The 15,817-nt window shown below is 41.1% G+C and overlaps 1 protein-coding gene across 1 annotated transcript in view; it reads left to right on the top strand.

The window, feature by feature from the left end:
• Positions 1-1,714: 1,714 nt before the first annotated feature.
• LOC120024738 (dual specificity mitogen-activated protein kinase kinase 5-like) overlaps positions 1,715-15,817 on the top strand; it is a gene marked incomplete at its 3' end in the record, with an annotated part of 128,529 nt that continues 114,426 nt past the window's right edge. The window contains exons 1-7 of the mRNA XM_038969017.1: positions 1,715-1,725; positions 1,829-1,868; positions 6,610-6,678; positions 7,488-7,569; positions 8,075-8,136; positions 11,176-11,224; positions 12,913-12,986. Of these exons, the coding sequence (XP_038824945.1) occupies positions 1,715-1,725; positions 1,829-1,868; positions 6,610-6,678; positions 7,488-7,569; positions 8,075-8,136; positions 11,176-11,224; positions 12,913-12,986 (387 nt within the window). The remainder of the gene's footprint in view (positions 1,726-1,828; positions 1,869-6,609; positions 6,679-7,487; positions 7,570-8,074; positions 8,137-11,175; positions 11,225-12,912; positions 12,987-15,817) is intronic.

Genomic DNA, 15,817 nt, shown 5'->3' with positions numbered 1-15,817 from the left:
GGCCCACCACATTACAGGCTGCATGGAGGATAGAGACTGGAGTTAGACGACCCAGTCACTCTAACAGTGAGGTTGGACTGTCGTCGTGTCATCACTCTGTTGGGGAGTAGAGGAGGGCATTCTGGGGAACATTAAGCTACTAAAACGCCTGGTATAAGTGACACACTCATCCCGAGGGGACTGTTATCTCACCTGTTAGATTTAAATGTGATCTTGTATCTTCACAACAACTGTTGTTATGGTTCATCTGCTTGTTCCCTAGTTTCCCGGTTCATTAGTGACAGAATGGTGCAGACGTGAGAAAAGAGAGGTTATCCCCCAAACAGTTACTAATCACGACAGGCACAAAGATGTGTCATCGTAAAGAAACATCTTCCTGAGTGAGTCAGCAGGTTTTTTTCTGTGAACCTGAACATGTTCAGCGTGATAAAATAATGATTACTTGCTCTGTTCGTTTGCTACACACAGAATCAGTCCAATCAGTATTTAACATCTCTGGCTCTCCGCTCCGGTCTCAATTAACTTCTTCATCTTGTCTTAATTAAGAACCAGTAGTCGTGCTTAATTGATATTGATTGTAGCTTAAATGAGGAGTAACACATCAAAACTAAAAGGTGAAAGTTTGCCTCAAATACACAGAGTCCTTTTACAGACCTGAAGGAGTGTTCACTTGAAAACAGCCAGGGGTGGAAAAAGTTGTAACTGTTCCTACGAATGACCTGTGCTTGATGCATTTATAATGCCTTCATGCATTTAAGACTCAGCTCTAATTAGGACCCAGTACCTGACATGAATGCTTATAGCAAAACCTTATGGTACAAAGTTGTTACATATAAAGCTAAAACCCAGTTAAAAACTCCGTTGTCAATAAGTATCTAAGTAGAATCAGTATGTGGGTAGGTTCAGCGCTGAGCGCCCGGCATACGAGGGATAGTCTGTTTGTCCTGACTGGAGGGTAGTTATCAGACGACCCAGACGAGACACTAAGAGGTGTCATTAATTAAAGGGCCAGTTTAGAGGTGTAACACGATCCTCCTATCTACCACGCATTAATCACACACCCTGGTCTGAGCTCATACACGCCGGCCTACCCTGTTGACAGGTGAAACCGCAGGAGGTATCAGTATACCTGGCTGTCGTAAACAAACTGGTGAACTGGGCTGGTGACGTACGCCCTCCCTGTGGCCCTCACCCCCGGCAGCTGTTCTACGGGGACAAGAGGATTGGATGTTGAGACATTGGCGCTTTTGGTAAACCGACCCTCTTGGCCGGTAACTAAACCCGACGGTGGGCATTAAGGAGTTTCATAATTAAATCATTAAGGTCGGCTAGGCCAGCCGGCGCTCCTTGGCTGTTTGGTTTACCTGCCACCTGAAACCTGTCTGGAGAACTGTGACGATACAGGACTTACTGGGCTCAATGGCCATGTGTCATGAAGGCTATTGTTTTGACCTCTGACCTTTTTAATGATGGAAATACTGTTAGACTAAGAGACATGTTGTCATGCTCATTTGGATTCTACGGTTTCCTTTATGACAACACTCCTTTCTTCATGTTATAACTCACCAACTAGGAAAATTGTGGATGGCTGATTTGAACAAGCATGTTTAGTCTGGCCCTCTCTACTGTATGTCCATTCTGAATGTTGTGATGTTCATCCAAATCCTTTTCCACTCAACATATTTTCATTCACATGATGACTTTAAAGGCCCGGATGAATGAACAGTAACAGGGGTGTTTTAATGTGTGAAATAGTTTAGTAGGGACTTTACTGAAGCTCTGGCGTTCGTTGGGCTATGTTCATGTTTCCTCTCTTTCTCTCCCACAGAGCGTACCATCTTCTCGGGAACAGAGTGTTGGCGGTGAAGGTGAGATCAACAGCTGTACTGCTGTGACCTTTACCTGGGCACATCTCCTTTTACCAAATCACCTTCAACTACACTAGTCTTCTTCTGTATCTCTACCTCTGTCCTTTCCCCCTCCCTCTTTCATTTTCTATGCTTCTCAACCTCTGTGATCCCCTTCTCTCATTGGTTCATTCATCCACTTTGTTCTCATGCTCTGTAATTCTACCAGTAATCTAATCTATTGGAGTGGAATGGAAGGTAGATGTAATGGGTACCTCCTTGACCCTCGTTACATGTAGCTACTCCCTGCTCTCTCTAGCCTGTAATCAATGATGTTTACATGTAGCTACTCCCTTCTGTCTCTAGCCTGTAATCAATGATGTTTACATGTAGCTACTCCCTTCTCTCTCTAGCCTGTAATCAATGATGTTTACATGGAGCTACTCCCTTCTCTCTCTAACCTGTAATCAATGATGTTTACATGTAGCTACTCCCTTCTCTCTCTAGCCTGTAATCAATGATGTTTACATGGAGCTACTCCCTTCTGTCTCTAACCTGTAATCAATGATGTTTACATGGAGCTACTTCCTTCTGTCTCTAACCTGTAATCAATGATGTTTATATGTAGCTACTCCCTTCTGTCTCTCTCTAGCCTGTAATCAATCATGTTTACATGTAGCTACTCCCTTCTGTCTCTCTCTAGCCTGTAATCAATGATGTTTACATGTAGCTACTCCCTTCTCTCTCTAACCTGTAATCAATGATGTTTACATGTAGCTACTCCCTTCTCTCTCTAACCTGTAATCAATGATGTTTACATGTAGCTACTCCCTTCTGTCTCTAACCTGTAATCAATGATGTTTATATGTGGCTACTCCCTTCTCTCTCTAACCTGTAATCAATGATGTTTACATGTATCTACTCCCTTCTCTCTCTAGCCTGTAATCAATGATGTTTACATGGAGCTACTCCCTTCTCTCTCTAACCTGTAATCAATGATGTTTACATGTAGCTACTCCCTTCTCTCTCTAGCCTGTAATCAATGATGTTTACATGTAGCTACTCCCTTCTCTCTTTAACCTGTAATCAATGATGTTTACATGTAGCTACTCCCTTCTGTCTCTAACCTGTAATCAATGATGTTTATATGTAGCTACTCCCTTCTGTCTCTAGCCTGTAATCAATCATGTTTACATGTAGCTACTCCCTTCTGTCTCTCTCTAGCCTGTAATCAATGATGTTTACATGTAGCTACTCCCTTCTCTCTCTAACCTGTAATCAATGATGTTTACATGTAGCTACTCCCTTCTCTCTCTAACCTGTAATCAATTATGTTTACATGTAGCTACTCCCTTCTGTCTCTAACCTGTAATCAATGATGTTTACATGTAGCTACTCCCTTCTCTCTCTAACCTGTAATCAATGATGTTTACATGTAGCTACTCCCTTCTCTCTCTAACCTGTAATCAATGATGTTTACATGTAGCTACTCCCTTCTCTCTCTAACCTGTAATCAATGATGTTTACATGTAGCTACTCCCTTCTGTCTCTAACCTGTAATCAATTATGTTTATATGTAGCTACTCCCTTCTGTCTCTCTCTAGCCTGTAATCAATCATGTTTACATGTAGCTACTCCCTTCTGTCTCTCTCTAGCCTGTAATCAATGATGTTTACATGTAGCTACTCCCTTCTCTCTCTAACCTGTAATCAATGATGTTTACATGTAGCTACTCCCTTCTCTCTCTAACCTGTAATCAATTATGTTTACATGTAGCTACTCCCTTCTCTCTCTAACCTGTAATCAATGATGTTTACATGTAGCTACTCCCTTCTCTCTCTAACCTGTAATCAATGATGTTTACATGTAGCTACTCCCTTCTCTCTCTAACCTGTAATCAATGATGTTTACATGTAGCTACTCCCTTCTCTCTCTAGCCTGTAATCAATGATGTTTACATGTAGCTACTCCCTTCTCTCTCTAACCTGTAATCAATGATGTTTATATGTAGCTACTCCCTTCTGTCTCTAACCTGTAATCAATGATGTTTACATGTAGCTACTCCCTTCTCTCTCTAACCTGTAATCAATGATGTTTACATGTAGCTACTCCCTTCTCTCTCTAACCTGTAATCAATGATGTTTACATGGAGCTACTCCCTTCTCTCTCTAGCCTGTAATCAATGATGTTTACATGTAGCTACTCCCTTCTCTCTCTAACCTGTAATCAATGATGTTTACATGTAGCTACTCCCTTCTCTCTCTAACCTGTAATCAATGATGTTTACATGTAGCTACTCCCTTCTCTCTCTAGCCTGTAATCAATGATGTTTATATGTGGCTACTCCCTTCTCTCTCTAACCTGTAATCAATGATGTTTACATGTAGCTACTCCCTTCTGTCTCTAACCTGTAATCAATTATGTTTACATGTAGCTACTCCCTTCTCTCTCTAACCTGTAATCAATGATGTTTACATGTGGCTACTCCCTTCTCTCTCTAACCTGTAATCAATGATGTTTACATGGAGCTACTCCCTTCTCTCTCTAACCTGTAATCAATGATGTTTACATGGAGCTACTCCCTTCTCTCTCTAACCTGTAATCAATGATGTTTACATGTAGCTACTCCCTTCTCTCTCTAACCTGTAATCAATGATGTTTACATGTGGCTACTCCCTTCTCTCTCTAACCTGTAATCAATGATGTTTATATGTGGCTACTCCCTTCTCTCTCTAACCTGTAATCAATGATGTTTACATGTAGCTACTCCCTTCTCTCTCTAACCTGTAATCAATTATGTTTACATGTAGCTACTCCCTTCTCTCTCTAACCTGTAATCAATTATGTTTACATGTAGCTACTCCCTTCTCTCTCTAACCTGTAATCAATGATGTTTACATGTAGCTACTCCTTTCTCTCTCTAACCTGTAATCAATTATGTTTACATGTGGCTACTCCCTTCTCTCTCTAACCTGTAATCAATGATGTTTACATGTAGCTACTCCCTTCTCTCTCTAACCTGTAATCAATGATGTTTACATGTAGCTACTCCCTTCTCTCTTTAACCTGTAATCAATGATGTTTACATGTAGCTACTCCCTTCTCTCTCTAACCTGTAATCAATGATGTTTACATGTAGCTACTCCCTTCTCTCTCTAACCTGTAATCAATGATGTTTACATGTAGCTACTCCCTTCTGTCTCTAACCTGTAATCAATGATGTTTACATGTAGCTACTCCCTTCTCTCTTTAACCTGTAATCAATGATGTTTACATGTAGCTACTCCCTTCTGTCTCTAACCTGTAATCAATGATGTTTACATGTAGCTACTCCCTTCTCTCTCTAACCTGTAATCAATGATGTTTACATGTAGCTCCTCCCTTCTCTCTCTAACCTGTAATCAATGATGTTTATATGTGGCTACTCCCTTCTCTCTCTAACCTGTAATCAATGATGTTTACATGTGGCTACTCCCTTCTCTCTCTAACCTGTAATCAATGATGTTTACATGTAGCTACTCCCTTCTCTCTCTAACCTGTAATCAATGATGTTTACATGTAGCTACTCCCTTCTGTCTCTAACCTGTAATCAATGATGTTTACATGTAGCTACTCCCTTCTCTCTCTAGCCTGTAATCAATGATGTTTATATGTGGCTACTCCCTTCTCTCTCTAACCTGTAATCAATTATGTTTACATGTAGCTCCTCCCTTCTGTCTCTAACCTGTAATCAATGATGTTTACATGTAGCTACTCCCTTCTCTCTCTAACCTGTAATCAATGATGTTTACATGTAGCTACTCCCTTCTCTCTCTAGCCTGTAATCAATTATGTTTATATGTGGCTACTCCCTTCTCTCTCTAACCTGTAATCAATGATGTTTACATGTAGCTACTCCCTTCTCTCTCTAACCTGTAATCAATGATGTTTACATGTAGCTACTCCCTTCTCTCTCTAACCTGTAATCAATGATGTTTACATGTAGCTACTCCCTTCTCTCTCTAACCTGTAATCAATGATGTTTACATGTAGCTACTCCCTTCTCTCTCTAACCTGTAATCAATGATGTTTACATGTAGCTACTCCCTTCTCTCTCTAACCTGTAATCAATGATGTTTACATGTAGCTACTCCCTTCTCTCTCTAACCTGTAATCAATGATGTTTACATGTAGCTACTCCCTTCTCTCTCTAACCTGTAATCAATGATGTTTACATGTAGCTACTCCCTTCTCTCTCTAACCTGTAATCAATGATGTTTACATGTAGCTACTCCCTTCTCTCTCTAACCTGTAATCAATGATGTTTACATGTAGCTACTCCCTTCTCTCTCTAACCTGTAATCAATGATGTTTACATGTAGCTACTCCCTTCTCTCTCTAACCTGTAATCAATGATAAGCTGCAAGTTTAGCTAATCTTTGCTAATGATAGCGTGCCACTGCTGTAGCTATTAGCTAAGCTCAGTGCAGCCAGATCAAAATTCACACCCCTGGTAGTGCCCGTTTACCGTATGGTATCCACACTATCCAGATAGGTTGGCATGAAAGAATCATGAGTTTCTCTACAAGGTTTCTAGGTCATGTGTTACCACCAGTGCAGGATTATTTTGACCCATAGTTCCATTATAATTATAATGTACATTGCTTTAAATGTTTCTGTGTGTTTTTGAAGTGCATTAGCGGTGTGTGCATGCTAGCATATTAACCTGTGCACGTGTATGTTACACTGGTATCTCATTTGGGCTGTGCTTGTGACTTTACAGGTCATTCCTCTGGACATCACAGTGGAACTACAGAAACAGATCATGTCCGAGTTGGAGATCCTCTACAAGGTCAGCTTCTATTCTCTAGAGCCCCAAACTGGTCAAATCTCTTCCCCAACTGGCCCAAATCATGTAGTCAAATCTCTCCCCCAACTGGCCCAAATCATGTAGTCAAATCTCTCCCCCAACTGGCCCAAATCATGTAGTCAAATCTCTCCCCCAACTGGCCCAAATCATGTAGTCAAATCTTTCGCCCAACTGGCCCAAATCATGTAGTCAAATCTTTCCCCCAACTGTCCCAAATCATGTAGTCAAATCTCTCCCCCAACTGGCCCAAATCATGTAGTCAAATCTCTCCCCCAACTGGCCCAAATCATGTAGTCAAATCTCTCCCTCAACTGGCCCAAATCATGTAGTCAAATCTCTCCCCCAACTGGCCCAAATCATGTAGTCAAATCTCTCCCTCGACTGGCCCAAATCATGTAGTCAAATCTCTCCCCCAACTGTCCCAAATCATGTAGTCAAATCTCTCCCCCAACTGTCCCAAATCATGTAGTCAAATCTTTCCCCCAGCTGAAGCCTCTCTTATCAGACCTGCAGTGTTTAGTCTACTCTATGTTACTTTAGACTAGTTCATGGAGCACCTTTTATCTGAGTGGATCTCCTCTCCTCCTGCGTGTCAAGCCAGGGATTGTCGAAATACGCACGAGGCAGGAACACGTGATTGCTGATAAGCCCTCTCAATAATTTACCCCAGATCTCTCCTTTTCTTCTGAGGTAGACTGGCTAACTAAACAGTTCAACAATAAATACTGCAACATGCATCAATGTTAATTAATGAGTGGATGAACTGTGTTAATTGTCTTTTTGTTTTACAGTGTGATTCCTCCTACATCATAACCTTCTACAGTGCCTTCTTTGTGGAGAACAGGATCTCCATATGCACAGAGTACATGGACGGTGAGTGTTGAGGCTGGGGTTAGGGTTAGCGCTGGGGTTAGCGTTAGCGCCGGGGCTGGGGTTAGTGTTAGCGCTGGGGTTAGCGTTAGCGCCGGGGCTGGGGTTAGCGTTAGCGCTGGGGTTAGCGTTAGCGCCAGTACTGGGGTTAGGGTTAGCGCTGGGGTTAGCGTTAGCGCCGTGGCTGGGGTTAGTGCTGAGGCTGTGGCTAGCAGAGGCCTTTACTCCACTCCCATCCAGAGCTCTATGAAAGCTGGAATGTCAAACCTCTTACCACCCTGTATCCATTTACACTTCTACTTAGAGGAAGACTCTCATCTTCAGTGGCTGGGGGCTAGCATGCATCTTTGCTAAAAGCTACAAGGGTGGGAGTGTGTGTGCGTGAATTTAACACAGTGATTTCTCAGTTATAACACATTGTCTCCCTCGATGGACAACCTGTCAGCATGCGTCCATCAACACTGAACGGTGTGTGTGTGTGCGTGTGCGTGTGCGTGTGTGTGTGCAGGTGGCTCTCTGGACGTATACAGGAGGATTCCAGAACATGTGTTGGGTAGGATCTCTGTGGCGGTGAGTGAACAGCCTTTCAGCTCTCAAACCAACTGACCACAGCTATTTAAAATGAGACTATCATATTCTATAACTGACCACAGCTATATAAAATGAGACTCTCATATTCTATAACTGACCACAGCTATTTAAAATGAGACTCTCATATTCTATAACTGACCACAGCTATTTAAAATGAGACTCTCATATTCTATAACTGACCACAGCTATATAAAATGAGACTCTCATATTCTATAACTGACCACAGCTATTTAAAATGAGACTCTCATATTCTATAACTGACCACAGCTATTTAAAATGAGACTATCATTCTGTAAAGCATCACCTAGGAAGACGATGGACCAGGTAGCTTTGTATGGGAATTGCGGGTTTGACGAATTGGCTACAATTCATCATTCTATCCAATTCAGTAAATAATAACGCAATTAATAACTTTGAGACTTTTGCGGGTAAAGTTTACCCATTTTGGCAAGTGTGGCCAACAGGTGTGAATCTCCCAAGTAGCCTTCATCAGTGAGAAAGGGATGAAATGGACAGACTCTCTCACACACACACACACACACACACACACACACACACACACACACACACACACACACACACACACACACACACACACACACACACTCAAGCATCACAGCACAGAGGAGCGTTTGATTCAGCCTAACGTGGGTGTTTCCACCTCTATTAGCTCTTCTCCCTCTGATTCAGCCTGTAATCAAACATTGACAGCTATTTAGTCAGCGTTAATTCTAATTCACAGCTCTCCTCCCTCTCTTCCCCCTCTCTCACTGTCAGAGCTGTTAATTATCGCTGGGAAAAGCACCCGGGAGGGCGAGATGGATGCTGCGTACGCACACCAGTTGTTTTGGCACCAGAGCCACAGTCCAATCAGATCTTTTGATTCTGTCTGAATTGAGAAGTAGATTTGGCACCAGAGCCACAGTCCAATCAGATCTTTTGATTCTGTCTGAATTGAGAAGTAGATTTGGCACCAGAGCCACAGTCCAATCAGATCGTTTGATTCTGTCTGAATTGAGAAGTAGATTTGGCACCAGAGCCACAGTCCAATCAGATCGTTTGATTCTGTCTGAATTGAGAAGTAGATTTGGCACCAGAGCCACAGTCCAATCAGATCGTTTGATTCTGTCTGAATTGAGAAGTAGATTTGGCACGTTGTTCTGTGGTCAAATCTTCTTTCTCAATAATAAACCAAAATATGTGAATCCTTAAAGTTTTTGCTGCTCGCTGTCGTCATTTAAAAGCAAATGGTTTTGATATCAAGAACGTAACAATACACAGTAGCTATGCAACTCTGTTGCTCTGGACTAATAGGCGTGTTGTGTACAGTCCATGATCAATGAGCAGATACATGGCCTTCACACAGTCTTCACACCCCTTGACTTATTCCACATGTTGTTGTGTTCCAGCCTGAATTTAAAATGGATTAAATAGAGTTTTTTTTTTTTTACACTGGCCTACACACAATACCCCATCGTGTCAGTGGAATTATGATTTTAGACATGTTTTACATATTAAAGCTGAAATGTCTTGAGTCAATAAGTATTCAACCCCTTTGTTATGACAAGCCTAAATAAGTTCAGAAGTAAAATGGGGCTTAACAAGTCACACTAAGATGCATGGACTCACTCTGTGTGCAATAACAGTGTTTAACATGATTTTTGAATTAATACCTCATCTCTGTACCCCACACATACAATTATCTCTACGGTCCCTCAGTCGAGCAGTGAATTTCAAACACAGATTCAACCACAAAGACCAGGGAGATTTTCCAATCCTCACAAAGAAGGGCACTGATTGGTAGACATTGAATATCCCTTTGAGCATGGTGAAGTTATTTCCCTTTGGATGGTGTATCAATACACCCAGTCACTACAGAGATACAGGCGTCCTTCCTAACTCAGAGGAAGGAAACCGCTCAGGGATTTCACCATGAGGCCAATGGTGACTTTAAAACGGTTACAGAGTTTAATGGCTGTGACAGGAGAAAACTGAGGATGGATCAACAACATTGTAGTTACTCCACAATACTAACCTAAATGACAGAGTGAAAAGAAGGAAGCCTGTACATAGTAAAACATATTCCAAAACATGCATCCTGTTTGCAACAAGGCAATAAAGTAATACTGCAAAAAATGTGGCAAAGCAATTCACTTTTTGTCCTCAATACAAAGTGTTATGTTTGGGGCAAATCCAATACAACACCTTACCGAGTACCACTCTCCATATTTTCAAGCATAGTGGTGGCTGCATCATGTTATGGGTATGCTTGTAATCCTTAATTAAGGATTGGGGATTTTTCAGGATAAAAAAGAAATGGAATGGCTCCAAGCACAGGCAAATACCTAGAGGAAAACCTGGTTCAATCTGCTTTCCACAAGACACTGGGAGATAAATTAACCTTTCAGCAGGACAATAACCTAAAACACAAGGACAAAACTACACTGGACTTGCTTACGAAAAAGACAGTGAATGTTCCTGAGTGGCCGAGTTACAGTTTTGACTTAAATCTACTTGAAAATCTATGGCAAGACCTGAAAATGTTTGTCTAACAATGATCAAAAAACAGTTTGACAGAGCTTGAAGAATTAAAAAAATAATAATAATGGGCAAGTGTTGTACAATTTAGGTGTGGAAAGATGTTAGAGACTTACCCAGAAAGACTCACAGGCAAAGCTGCTTCTACAAAGTATTGACTCTGTGGTGTGAATATTTAAGTAAATTAGATATTTCTGTATTTGATTTTCAATACATTTGCTAAAGTTTCTAAAAACATGTTTTCTCTTTGACATTTTAGGGTATTGTGTGTAGATGGGTGAGAAAAAAATATATATATTTAATGGATTTTGAATTCAGGCTGTAACAACAAAATGGGGAATAAGTCAAGGCCAAAGGGTGTGAATACTTTCTGAAGGTCCTGTATATAAATGGTTTACCAAACGAGTTAGCCCACCAGTGTCTGAAAGTAGTGGGTTTGGGTATTGTTGAATTCTGAACTCCATATCTATCTGTCTTCAGGTAGTGAAAGGTCTAACCTATCTATGGAGCCTGAAGATTCTTCACAGAGGTCAGTGATGTGGAAGGTAGTAGATTCTACAGAGGTCAGTGAGGTGAAAGGTAGTAGATTCTACAGAGGTCAGTGATGTGGAAGGTAGTAGATTCTACAGAGGTCAGTGATGTGGAAGGTAGTCGATTCTACAGAGGTCAGTGAGGTGAAAGGTAGTAGATTCTACAGAGGTCAGTGATGTGAAAGGTAGTAGATTCTACAGAGGTCAGTGATGTGGAAGGTAGTAGATTCTACAGAGGTCAGTGATGTGGAAGGTAGTAGATTCTACAGAGGTCAGTGATGTGGAAGGTAGTAGATTCTATAGAGGTCAGTGATGTGGAAGGTAGTAGATTCTACAGAGGTCAGTGAGGTGAAAGGTAGTAGATTCTACAGAGGTCAGTGAGGTGAAAGGTAGTAGATTCTACAGAGGTCAGTGAGGTGAAAGGTAGTAGATTCTACACAGAGGTCAGTGATGTGAAAGGTAGTAGATTCTACAGAGGTCAGTGAGGTGAAAGGTAGTAGATTCTACACAGAGGTCAGTGATGTGAAAGGTAGTAGATTCTACACAGAGGTCAGTGATGTGAAAGGTAGTAGATTCTACACAGAGGTCAGTGAGGTGAAAGGTAGTAGATTCTACACAGAGGTCAGTGATGTGGAAGGTAGTAGATTCTATAGAGGTCAGTGATGTGAAAGGTAGTAGATTCTACAGAGGTCAGTGATGTGGAAGGTAGTAGATTCTATAGAGGTCAGTGATGTGGAAGGTAGTAGATTCTACAGAGGTCAGTGAGGTGAAAGGTAGTAGATTCTACAGAGGTCAGTGAGGTGAAAGGTAGTAGATTCTACAGAGGTCAGTGAGGTGAAAGGTAGTAGATTCTACACAGAGGTCAGTGATGTGAAAGGTAGTAGATTCTACACAGAGGTCAGTGATGTGGAAGGTAGTAGATTCTACAGAGGTCAGTGAGGTGAAAGGTAGTAGATTCTACAGAGGTCAGTGATGTGGAAGGTAGTAGATTCTATAGAGGTCAGTGATGTGGAAGGTAGTAGATTCTACAGAGGTCAGTGAGGTGAAAGGTAGTAGATTCTACAGAGGTCAGTGAGGTGAAAGGTAGTAGATTCTACAGAGGTCAGTGAGGTGAAAGGTAGTAGATTCTACAGAGGTCAGTGAGGTGAAAGGTAGTAGATTCTACAGAGGGCAGTGATGTGAAAGGTATACGTAGAATATCATGAAAGGAGATACTGTCATTATGCTGTATACAGTACAGATATGAGATCTTAATTTGATCACTTTTGTCACAGAATCTTTCTGCGCAGCAGAAAATGTAACTTAGTAGTGTATTCAAGTTTTAAAATGGCCTTTAAAGTTTGTAATTTCCACTTTAAAATGTCAGACTTGATTTCCCCCCCAAAAAATGAATCACAAAAATAATAATTCAATAATAATAATAATTTCCTGTTGCTGCAGGATAATCATTTCCTGTTGCTGCAGGATAATCATTTCCTGTTGCTGCAGGATAATCATTTCCTGTTGCTGCAGGATAATCATTTCCTGTTGCTGCAGGATAATCATTTCCTGTTGCTGCAGGATAATCATTTCCTGTCGCTGCATGATAATTTTCTTGCTGGGAGAAACTGGTCAAATGAAGATATAACATGAGTACAGTCTGATTGGCGGAGGTAGCAGCTGTTACTGTATGTACTTGTCTCTGTAGACGTCAAGCCTTCCAACATGCTGGTCAACACTAGAGGTCAAGTGAAGCTCTGTGACTTTGGAGTCAGCACGCAGGTACAGTCCCCCGTGTGTGTGTGTGTGTCTCTGTTTGTCTCTCTCTGTATGTGTGTGTTTGTCTCTCTGTGTGTGTCTCTCTCTCCCTCTCGCTCTCCCTCTCTCTGTGTGTGTGTGTCTCTCTCTCTCTCTGTGTGTGTCTCTCTCTGTGTGTGTCTCTGTGTGTGTGTGTGTGTGTGTGTGTGTGTGTGTGTGTGTGTGTGTGTCTCTCTGTCTCTGTCTCTGTCTCTCTCTGTCTCTGTGTGTCTCTCTCTCTCTCTCTGTCTCTCTCTCTCTCACTCACTCACTCACTCACTCACTCACTCACTCACTCACTCACTCACTCACTCACTCACTCACTCACTCACTCACTACCATTGTTCCACAGGCACTCGAAAACATGCACTTGTTATAATTACTACTCACAAACACATACACACACGTTCACACATACATACACACACACACAACGCCAAAGCTTCATTGATATGCCTTTGATGGACGTGGCAAGAGCGTGGCTGGGCAGACAATAGCTAAGATGTGTGTGTGTCATGTCATTACGTCACCAAGGGACAGCCCTTCCAACTCCCCCAAAGACCCCTGGGAATAACTCCCCCCTACTCTCTCTCACCCTGTCACCCCCACGCCCCAATTTTAATTAATTTTCATCCCTCTCTCCTTGGAGATGTGAAACAGCGTTGACCCCTGCACAGGCTTCTGAATACTAGCTTTACCTCCACACACACACTGCCCTGTAGGAAGGTCAGTGTCTCTGCCTTCCCTGAGCAGGACCTTCCCTCCAAACACAGGAGCCATCAGGGAACACAATCATTCACTCATTATCACAGCCCTGTCATCCATGGCATGTCCCATTGTGCTCACACACACACTCCGACGTCCCCACGTCCTCATCCTAGTCCCCTGTGAGAGGGCTGGGAACAGACCACAGTAACACTAACGTTTCAATAGATTTGGGTATGTAAGTCAGGGAGGGAAAGGAGATGGAGATGGGAGCGGTACTTAATGTAGGACAAACAGTCTCTGCCATGCCGACTTTTGTTTCAGTTATAGCCATCTTGTTTCAGTTATAGCCATCTTGTTTCAGTTATAGCCATCTTGTTTCAGTTATAGCCATCTTGTTTCAGTTATAGCCATCTTGTTTCAGTTATAGCCATCTTATTTCAGTTATAGCCATCTTGTTTCAGTTATAGCCATCTTGTTTCAGTTATAGCCATCTTGTTTCAGTTATAGCCATCTTGTTTCAGTTATAGCCATCTTGTTTCTGTTATAGCCATCTTGTTTCTGTTATAGCCATCTTGTTTCTGTTATAGCCATCCTGTTTCAGTTATAGCCATCTTGTTTCAGTTATAGCCATCTTGTTTCAGTTATAGCCATCTTGTTTGTTATAGCCATCACTATGGCCATCTTATTTAAGTTATAGCCATCTTGTTTCAGTTATAGTCATCTTATTTCAGTTATAGCCATCTTGTTTCAGTTATAGCCATCTTGTTTCAGTTATAGCCATTTTGTTTCAGTTATAGTCATCTTATTTCAGTTATAGCCATCTTGTTTCAGTTATAGCCATCTTGTTTCAGATATAGTAATTTGTTTCAGTTATAGCCATCTTGTTTCAGTTTATAGCCATCACTATGGCCATCTTGTTTCAGTTATAGCCATCTTGTTTCAGTTATAGCCATCTTGTTTCAGTTATAGCCATCTTGTTTCATATATATTAATTTTGTTTCTGTTATAGCCATCTTGTTTCAGTTATAGCCATCACTATGGCCATCTTGTTTCAGTTATAGCCATCACTATGGCCATCTTGTTTCAGTTATAGCCACCACTATGGCCATCTTGTTTCAGTTATAGCCACCACTATGGCCATCTTGTTTCAGTTATAGCCATCACTATGGCCATCTTGTTTCAGTTATAGCCACCACTATGGCCATCTTGTTTCAGTTATAGCCATCACTATGGCCATCTTGTTTCAGTTATAGCCATCTTGTTTCAGTTATAGCCATCTTGTTTCAGCTATAGCCATCTTGTTTCAGTTATAGCCATCTTGTTTCAGCTATAGCCATCTTGTTTCAGCTATAGCCATCTTGTTTCAGCTATAGCCATCTTGTTTCAGCTATAGCCATCTTGTTTCAGTTATAGCCATCTTGTTTCAGTTATAGCCATCTTGTTTCAGATATAGTAATCTTGTTTCAGCTATAGCCATCTTGTTTCAGATATAGTAATTTTGTTTCAGTTATAGCCATCTTGTTTCAGCTATAGCCATCTTGTTTCAGTTATAGCCATCTTGTTTCAGATATAGTAATTTTGTTTCAGTTATAGCCATCTTGTTTCAGTTATAGTAATCTTGTTTCAGATATAGTAATTTTGTTTCAGTTATAGCCATCTTGTTTCAGATATAGTAATCTTGTTTCAGCTATAGCCATCTTGTTTCAGCTATAGCCATCTTGTTTCAGATATAGTAATCTTGTTTCAGATATAGTAATCTTGTTTCAGCTATAGACATCTTGTTTCAGCTATAGCCATCTTGTTTCAGCTATAGCCATCTTGTTTCAGATATAGTAATTTTGTTTCAGTTATAGCCATCTTGTTTCAGTTATAGCCACCTTGTTTCAGTAATAGCCATCACTATGGTCATTTTGTCTATACAGTAATATAATAGCATGTAATGTATTGTTTTGTAATGTATTGTAATGTAATGATGCCATTTATATACAGTGTAATGTGAAGTGTACTTTTCCCATAAACAGATCAATTTGCTGGTTTGCTCTAATTTGGACAAAACTGAATGACCCTTAAGAATATGGTACAGTCTGTTCTCATGTGAAACAGTTGGA

Source organism: Salvelinus namaycush, chromosome 30 (genome assembly GCF_016432855.1).
Source record: "Salvelinus namaycush isolate Seneca chromosome 30, SaNama_1.0, whole genome shotgun sequence".
In the NCBI taxonomy this organism is placed as follows: Eukaryota; Metazoa; Chordata; class Actinopteri; order Salmoniformes; family Salmonidae; genus Salvelinus; species Salvelinus namaycush.
Note: the sequence above shows the minus strand (reverse complement) of the source record. Positions and strands in the feature narration are given on the sequence as shown.